The 9,427-nt window shown below is 31.7% G+C and overlaps 1 protein-coding gene across 1 annotated transcript; it reads right to left on the reverse strand.

Moving 5' to 3' along the window:
• Window positions 1-4,855: 4,855 nt before the first annotated feature.
• On the reverse strand, window positions 4,856-5,444 carry LOC109338591 (peroxidase-like; the record flags this gene model as incomplete). The annotated part of the gene is given in 2 exon segments (XM_019575862.1): window positions 4,856-5,003; window positions 5,006-5,444. Coding segments are annotated over 2 exon segments (552 nt in total), but the record flags the coding sequence as incomplete, so codon positions are not given.
• Between the last annotated feature and the right edge of the window lie 3,983 nt (window positions 5,445-9,427).

A 9,427-nucleotide genomic window follows, 5' to 3' on the forward strand; every position in this document is an offset into this window, starting at 1 on the left:
GATGTTTCAGCGGTTGATAAGTGATGTTGAGAAACCATTATATGACGGTTGTATTAAATTCATGATATTCACAGTGTTGTCAAGGTTGTATAAGTTGAAATCTGTTAATAAATAGAGTGATAAGAGTTTCACAGACATTCTTGCACTTCTGAAGGATATGTAGCCCAAAGATAATGTGCTCCCTTATCGAACCGATGATGCTAAACAAATGTGATGCTCCATTAGCATGGACTAGAATAGGATACATGCTTGTGAAAATGATTCCATCTTATTTTTTAATGAGTATGCTTCATTAAAGTTTTGTCCTAAATATAATGCATCACGTTATAAGAAAGAAGACTCAATTTCTAAGAAGGTTGTATGGGATTTTTCCCATCAAAGCAAGATTGAAGCGTATATTCAACATTGTGAAAGATGCAAAGAATTTGACATGGCATGATGAAGAAAGGATTAAGGATGGCAAGCTTTGGCATCATGCAGATTCTCCTCAGTGGAGAAAATTGATCATGACTATCATAGTTTTGGTTAAAAATCAAGAAATCTACGCCTTGCATTGTCCACTGATGGAATTAATCCACATAATGTTCAAAGTTGCTCACATAGTACATGGCTAGTGATATTGGTGATATACAATCTACCTCCTTCACTATGCATGAAGCGTAAATATATGATGTTATCTATGTTAATTTCTGGACCTAAACAACCAGGAAATGACATAGATGAATACTTGGCGCCATTAATTGAAGACTTGAATCAAATGTGGGAGATAGGCGTAGATGTATATGATGCGTATAAGGAAGAAAGATTCAACTTTATGGCTTTGTTGTTTGGAACAATCAGTGATTTCCCTGCCTATGGTAATTTGTTAGGATATAGTACAAAGGGACATTTTGCATGTCATGTATGTGAAGACAACACTCCTTCAACGAGGTTCAAACACTATTAGAAGAATGTCTTTATTGGCCATCGTAGTTTTTTGCATTCAGATCATCACTATCGACGATGGAGAAAAGCATTTGATGGAAACAATGAAGAAGGTCATGTTTCATTGCCATTGACGGGTTATCAATTATTTCAAAAGGTAAATGATTTGAATAATAACTATGGTTAACCTTTTGCAAAAGAAATTGTCACAAACAGGTGGAAGAAAATGTCAATCTTCTTTGAATTGCCATATTGGAATTTATTATATGTAAGACATTTCCTTGATGTTATGCATATTGAAAAAAATGTATTTGAAAGTTTCCTTGGTATCTTACTCCATGTCCCTGGTAAGATCAAAGATGGCTTGAATGCAAGATCGGACATGGTTAGTATGGGAAAAAGAGAGGAATTGGGATCGATAATGAAGGGAAAATGTACATATCTACCTCAAGCAGCTTATACTTTGTCGAGGAAGGAGAAAATGAAATTTTGGAAATTTCTTCATGGCGTTAAAGTTGTGGAGGGGTACTCTTCCAACATTCGGAACCTCGTGTCAAGGAAAGACCTCAAGTTAAAATGTCTTAAGTCTTATGATTGTCGTGTACTTATGAATCATTTCTCGCCTCTTAGAATACAATCTATTCTACCTAAAAAGGTTCGAGGAATCATAACTAAGTTATGCTTCTTCTTCAAGCCAATTTGTAGCTAAGTGATTGACCCTGATAAATTACTTGCATTGCAAAGACATATTATTTTGACTTTGTGTGAGCTTGGAAAGTATTTCCCACCTTCTTTTTTTGACATACTGGCTCATCTAAGCATTCATCTTGTTCGAGAGATACAACTATGTGGTCCTTCCTATATGAGATGGATGTACCCTTTTTAGCGTTATATGAAGACATTAAAAGAGTATATGAAGAACTAATCAAGACTAAAGGGTTGTATTGTTGAGTGATATATTGTTGAATAAGCTATTAATTTTTGTACCATATACCTTACTGGTGGTGATTTCATAAGCATTCAAAGCCCTGGTACGCAAAAAGAACATTTGGCGAAGGGATTACTAAGAATCAAATATTGACTATAACAAGAACCGAATAGGAGCAAGCGCATTTATATGTTTTACATAATGCCGACGAGGTTGAGCCATATGTTGAAAGACACTAGGAGATGCTTAGGAAGTCTAACCCAAGTAAGATAAAAATTGGATTTCCAAATAGCATAATCAATGTTTCTTAAAGTGGCTAAAAATCACATTGTTGAGGAATTGAATATAAATGCACGTTCAGTTTCCGAAAGATGAAATGGTTAGCCAATGGTCCAAGTATTCGTTTCTTATTCTATACTGGTTACCTAATTAATGAGTTCACGTTTTATACGAAGAAACAAGATGATCAAAGTAAAATCCAAAATAGCAGGGTGACTCTTGTTGCTCGAACTTTACATATGTCAATTGCAAAAGATAGAAACCCAATTTATGTGAATATGTCATACTTTGGGGACATTGAACAAATATGGGAATTAGATTACACAATATTTTGGGTGTCGTTTGTTGTTGTATCTGGGTTTTTAACAATAATGACTTTCGAGTTTATAGTTAGGGTTCATACACGTGGATCTTAATAGGCAGTGTTATAAAGATGAGTCATTTATTCTAGCATCATGGGCTCAACAAATATTCTATGTTAGTGACCCAGCTGATATGAAATGGTCCATTGTTATTTTAACTAACAAAATAATCGTCAATAATATTAATGACCAAGAATATGAAGATATTGATGTTGAAGATGATCCTTTTTTAGGACATCACAATTGTGTGAGAGTGAACCAACTATGGATGATGATTTATATACAAGAGATGATCATGATGATGAGCTTTGGGTGAATCAATATGTTCTTCCAAACAATAATATTACAAACCAAAATCAATCAGAAAAAGGAAAAAGTAGATGCTTAACTTTGTATAATTATAGCATAATTTTGTTTGTTTGTAATTTGCATATATTGTACTTATATTATTTGTTTGTAATTTTATGTATTATGGCAAACATAATTAGCATGATATTCTTTGTTTATAATTAATTCGTACTATATTGATGTATTGTAATAATACAAACTTTTGGTCGGTATTAATGTGTCAATGTTATTGAGAATGTCTGTGTTATTGACAATATTTATGCTATAATAAATTTATACACAAGTATTAATGTGTACAAATCAACAGCGCATGCTAGGGGAAGCTCTGGCAAGCGTTCTTGTATGTATTCAATATAACAGTGCTCTTTATGGGAAGTGTTGTAGCGATGTTGTATTTGATTAACATAATGACGCACATATTAGACAACACTATTGTATATGAGTAATACAACAACACACATTACAGACAACATTGTTGTATATGATTAATATAATAGTGCTCGTTGTAAGTGACGCTATCGTATATCTCTGTTGTTCAGAAATTTATGAATAGTACAACAACATACATTTTACCCTACACTGTTATCATTGGAGGTGTCATTGTTGTATGTTTGACATACAACACCACCTGCAAAAGCGTTGTTAATCATGACTATCTACTATTGCACTCACATAGAAAGCACCTGAAAGTACTATTATATATCTAAAATATGTGTTGTTAAACGACAACTCTGGCGTATTCTATATATGAGAGATCAATTTATATAGATTAAATTACACAAATTATACTCAATCTCGTGCATTCATTTTTTTTAAATCCAACAGACCATAACACTGACGAATTTCGTCCACTCCATGCAAGACACTCTCACACTCCATACACGATACTAACACATTCCATACACGATACTCGCACACTACATGTATCAGTTCATATAAGCACACTCCATGCACCAATTCATACACGCATACTCCATGCACGAGTATGCATGTAGAAAAACTATATATATACATACATAGGTTCATACACATACTTCATGTATGATTATTGCATACTCCATACAGGAGTTCATACACACACTCGATTTGTATAAGTTTGATCCATGGTAGCTTCAAGGTACTTTTTTATTTCAATTTAATTTATTATTAAAATCCATTTTATTTAATTAATTATTCTAATTTGTTTTTTCCATTATGTGTGCAGAAAAGGCTGCTTATGGAGAGAAATGGTGGTACTTATTTTCTCATCGAAACCATAAATATCTAAATGGTTCACATACGAATCAGAATCATTTGCATTAACGCGAAACCTACAAACCTAAAACATAATAATTAGAGAGATATGATAGCTAAGAATGAGAGTGGGTAATTGAAAGGGTGATGGAGAGATAAATGGGAATATTAGGTGGTTTTTAAATTAAATTATTTAGTGCAATTTGAATAACTTAATCTGAGTGTAACTTGATCACTTCTCATAAATATATAGTTTTTATAGATGCATACTCGTGCATGAAGTGTATGTGTATGAACTTCTTCTTGGAGTGTGTGTATAAACTGATACATGAATGAAGTGTGTGAGTATCGTGCATGGAGTGTATGAATGTCATACATGAAATAGATGGAATGATATCTAATTTTCTCAAACCGGTGTTTGTGTCCCTAACATTGTATTACTATGATAAAATGATATCTAATTTTCTCTGCTAATGTAAGTGCCCTATGTGCTCCATTAGAATAAAACTTTGCATAAAAATAATATTAGAAGATAAGCTGAGATAGAAAATTTGAATCCAATGTAAACATTAGCTTAACTCACTCATTAAGAAACATAGATAACTCATAGAACAATTCTCATAAACATTTGATGAACTATAACTAAAAAACATTCAAATTACCAAAGTAAAAAACATCAAGATTCTATAATTGCAAATTTATCTGAGATCTAGTCACCTTCAATTGTGACTTCTAACCTAGAGAAATATCTTCTAATTATTTATTAAATTGTTGACACAACATGTAAGTAAGTCACAACTCTTCAATTCTTTATAATTAGTTAATAACTCTACAATTCTTTCTGATTTCACCACTAGTCCCAGTGAGAGGACTAATCTTGCTCATCTTCACCATAGTAGCAGCAAAGTCATTGAGAAATGCAACATTATAGTACTATAAGTCCTAACCAAAGAATCTTGAGATCCACCATTGAAAAGCACTTGATCAGAGTGAAGAAGACCACGATTAACAACAAGGTCTTTATAGTAGTTATTGTCAAAAAGATTAGGAGTGAGTGAATCAAGAGGTGCCAAATTGGTTTCACCTCCAGAGGAGAAAGGGCAATTGGCTTGTCTAGAGGTGGCAAATTTGGTATCAATGTTGGTCTCATTGTAAATGCGAGTTTTGAAAAATTGGCACTCTGATTGGCCTATGGTGTGGGCACCAGAGAGTACTGTGAGGTCACTTGGGCTTAAACCTTTGGCTGCAAATTTAGTGGTGAGAGTGGTAAGGTCAGAGGATGGTCCAGGGATGTCATTGTTGGCTGTATCTATGTTTGTTGTTCTTGCGTCTGTTCTGCCTAGTGGTACTGCCCATGAAGGTCCTCCTAGCTGGAAATTGAATATTTATCAATTAGAAAGTAATAAATACTACAAATTCAAACATTTATTATTCAAAACCAAATAAAGTGAGACTCAGCTAAATTTACTTGCTTTGTGACCTAGAATTTATGGGTTCAGTTCTTAGAAATAACTTTCTCACATACATGTAAGGATAAGTTATTATATTTATCCTTCTTAAATCTTAAGATGTGAGAACTTCGTGTATTAAGTGGCTATTTTTTTATTACTCGTACATCAAAATTAATTATATATTGAAGTAACCTTATAGTATAGAGTTACATAATTGATGATATGTTGAGAATGTAAAATTCACAATCAATATTCTCTAGGGAAAATAATATATGTATTGATATTCTAAGAGTTTTTATAATATTATTGTATTATTTATTATTTATATTTAAATAAAACTAATATAAATGAATTGTAAATGATATATTGATTGTGTATGAATCAATGTAATCTATAAATTGAAACATTTATTATTCATACACCAAACATGAGGAGCAAGGATCAGCTCTGTTACCAGAGAGGAAGGGAAGCACTAATTTTTCTTTTTGTTTTAAGCGTAAAAGTGTCATTGATTACAAGTTAAATAAAAAGATACACGTGTAATTATATTTTATTTTTTCTTTGATTTTTCACACCAATTCTCTACTCCAGAGAAGATAATAACTGAATGATTAACACTACAATTGTGTGCTTTATGACTTAAAGGTCTTAGTTTTAGTCCTTTAAATAATGGAAATAATGTATTTGCATGCATATAAAGATAAATTATTATATCTATGAACTATCTTTCTCACATTTGATTATGTGGGAGTCTCGTATATTAAACTGTTTTTATTATTATTTATACACAAAAATTAATTATATATTGAAGCCACCTCAAAATATAGAGTTAGATAGAATTCACGTGTAATTATGTATATACTTCAATCATTATATAGTATATTGGTTAGTATGTAACAACATATATTCATCTTTAATCTTCACATCATATATATCTTATTCATGAACTTGATTCATGATTAAATTTTTCCAAATGAAAATCACAAGACAATGTTCACGGATGCTTCTTTTTTGGAGAAAGAGACCAAAAGACACGTGAAAGCATGAACCATGTAATTTTCCTTCATGATTAGTAGTGTATGTGAGACGTATATTTGGAGGCCCCACCAAATTACAAGATTTGACATGGTCATTAAATACATGTCAGAAAAGTGAAAACGAATTAACATGGTTTGAAAAGCCCATGCGAAAAGAGAATATATTGGGAGCAACAGAGTTAGCTAAGTACATAAATCACTTGCAGCCGGAATGGTGTTTTATTATCTAACGGATTAATAATAAACCAATTAAAATATTTTACTTTTATAATGATTCAATCAAAATATTTTAGAATTTTATTTTATTTATATGATATTATATAATTGGTTCGAGATAGAAAATAGAACACCATTAAAAACAGGTGATTCATATCACTTTGCTACCTATAAGAAATGGTTGGAGATTTTTTTCATTATAGACTGATTGTAGATTGGAATCTTACTGTCATATCTCAACAATGGATTCTAAGGAGGGGTGGGAAAATAGCGCTTATATATATTTTAGAGATTATCAAATTTATTCTTTAATTTTGAAAATTATATAAAAAAGTATTTCACTTGGTTTGGGTGTAAAAGTAGTCATTCATCATAAAAAAATACTTCTAAAAAATTATAGTTGAATAAAAAAGTATGGTGAATTCTACTTTAAACAATGAATAACAATTTGACATAGATTCAATGGCTACTTGATAGAATAGTTGACCTATTGGTGGGATGGATGAGTAATTACCCAAAAAAATCTGAGTATTGAAGTGGGGATGGGTACTATATTACTCAACTCGCCTCATATCCACACATACATAAGCATTACCTTTTTCTATTATAGTTATTTGAAGTTATTAGGCATATATATAATGATTCAACTAAATCCTTAAACAGTAAGAAATCTCTAATTGATAGCATGCTAACACATTCAATACCAACATTTAACAATATTTGCATCTATATTTGTTAAGCTAGAAACAACACTATCTTCATTTTCCAATTTCCAAGCAAGACATAACATCATTACTATTCTCCATTGTTGTAAAACGATCTCCCCCTTTCTTTCACACTCACAATGATATCACAAAATGAGAAATCGCTTAACATTATAATTATTCAATCTACTATATTGAGATTGTTATGTTCTATGCTAAATTCATTTTTTATATGCAAAATAATTTACAACAATGAATAATATAAGTGGTAATATAACCGGATACAAATAAAAATCTATATTAGAATTGTAAGGTCTATGATTTTTGGATTTATTATAGTAGATTTGTGGGCAATGGTGCGGATATGAGTGCATAGGTACCGAACAAGTATACGGGTGGATATTAAAGTTGCTATTCACATAGATTTGGGGATAGGTGAGTATTGTGTTAAAATTAGAAAAAAATCTATGCACCGATAATGTAAGAATTTTTTATATTGTCGCTACATGTAAAGAAATAAACTCTGATATTTTATTCCTCAATACTACATGATTTATTGATTAGATTGTTATCACTGTTTTACTATATTATATATCATTCATTTTTAATTATCATTTAAAAGTAATGGTAGATTATAATTAATTGTGTATAATCTAGCCATTACCGAAAGTAATAGCAACCCTAAACAGACCTGGATATATAATGTTCGGTCAAGTATGGTGAATTTCACACAATGATAAAGTTGTTGCTTAGTAACCATGATTAGGGGTGTTCGCGGTCCATTTGAATCGGTTTTTAAGCAAAAAATCATCCGATCTAAACACATAATTAGTATGCGGTCCGGTCCAGTCCGATCCATTTATATTAAGATGTCCGATCCAATCCGGTCCAAATATTATATGCGGTTTCGGTCCGGTTTGGATCGGTCTTGTTTTTAGATATTAACATATAAATTCCTTCTATTTCAGCCTACAACACCAACAAGGCAACAACCAGAATAATGAAGAAAAGTTTGATTCTTTTAGTACTAAGATTAGAAACATCAACATAGTCTAATGATTCAATCATTTTTAACAATTCCATGATCCAATTAATAAAAAAAATAGCAACGCAACAACAAAAAGTAAACAACAAAATTAAGGATTCTGTAGTGAACATTCAACATCTATCTAGTGATTCTGGAGGAATGAACAAAAATTATTTTCACTGACATCTTACTTTTCCTCATCACAATGGAGGAATCAGGGATTTAGGAATGAGAAATTAGGGATTCTGCAGTGTCACTGCTTATCTCGAATACTTTAGCAAAAATTAGGAGATATACTTAACAATATCGGTCCGGTCTGGATCGGTCTGGATCTCAGACATGAAACCGAAGACCGGACCGGACCGATCGGTCCTTGAAAAATAAATCCAATACGATCCAAATAGATTCGGTTTATGTGGTTTCGGTCTACTTTGGATCGATTTGCAGTTTTTGTTTTGGACCGGTCTGGATTTAAACACCCCTAACCATGATATCAGTCTTATATTATACGGTCAAATGTACTGTGTATAAGTATAACGGATGAGGAACACATGTCTCAAATTGTGTCTCATTCTCTGTCTTACGCCAATCACATAGTGACACATGAATAAAAGAAAATTTGCTAAAACATAAAGTAACACTCTAATTGGCTTGAGATAAGGAGTGGGACATAATAATAATAAAAATATAATAATAATTATAATAATAATAATAATAATAATAAAGCAAAGTGACGTATCCTTTTCCTTTAAGTGAGAGATCCAGGAAATTTGATCTATCACCTGTCATATGTCTCGAACACCCACTGTCTAAGTACCATTAAAATCACCAACGTTTCTTGTTTGATTAAGCAAAGTGTCTAATTGCTGTTTACTGTTTGTGAGACGTGTGAGTTTTTCTTTTAGTTTAAAATTGTCT

This window comes from Lupinus angustifolius, unplaced genomic scaffold, assembly GCF_001865875.1.
Source record: "Lupinus angustifolius cultivar Tanjil unplaced genomic scaffold, LupAngTanjil_v1.0 Scaffold_29_74, whole genome shotgun sequence".
NCBI classification, from domain to species: domain Eukaryota; kingdom Viridiplantae; phylum Streptophyta; class Magnoliopsida; order Fabales; family Fabaceae; genus Lupinus; species Lupinus angustifolius.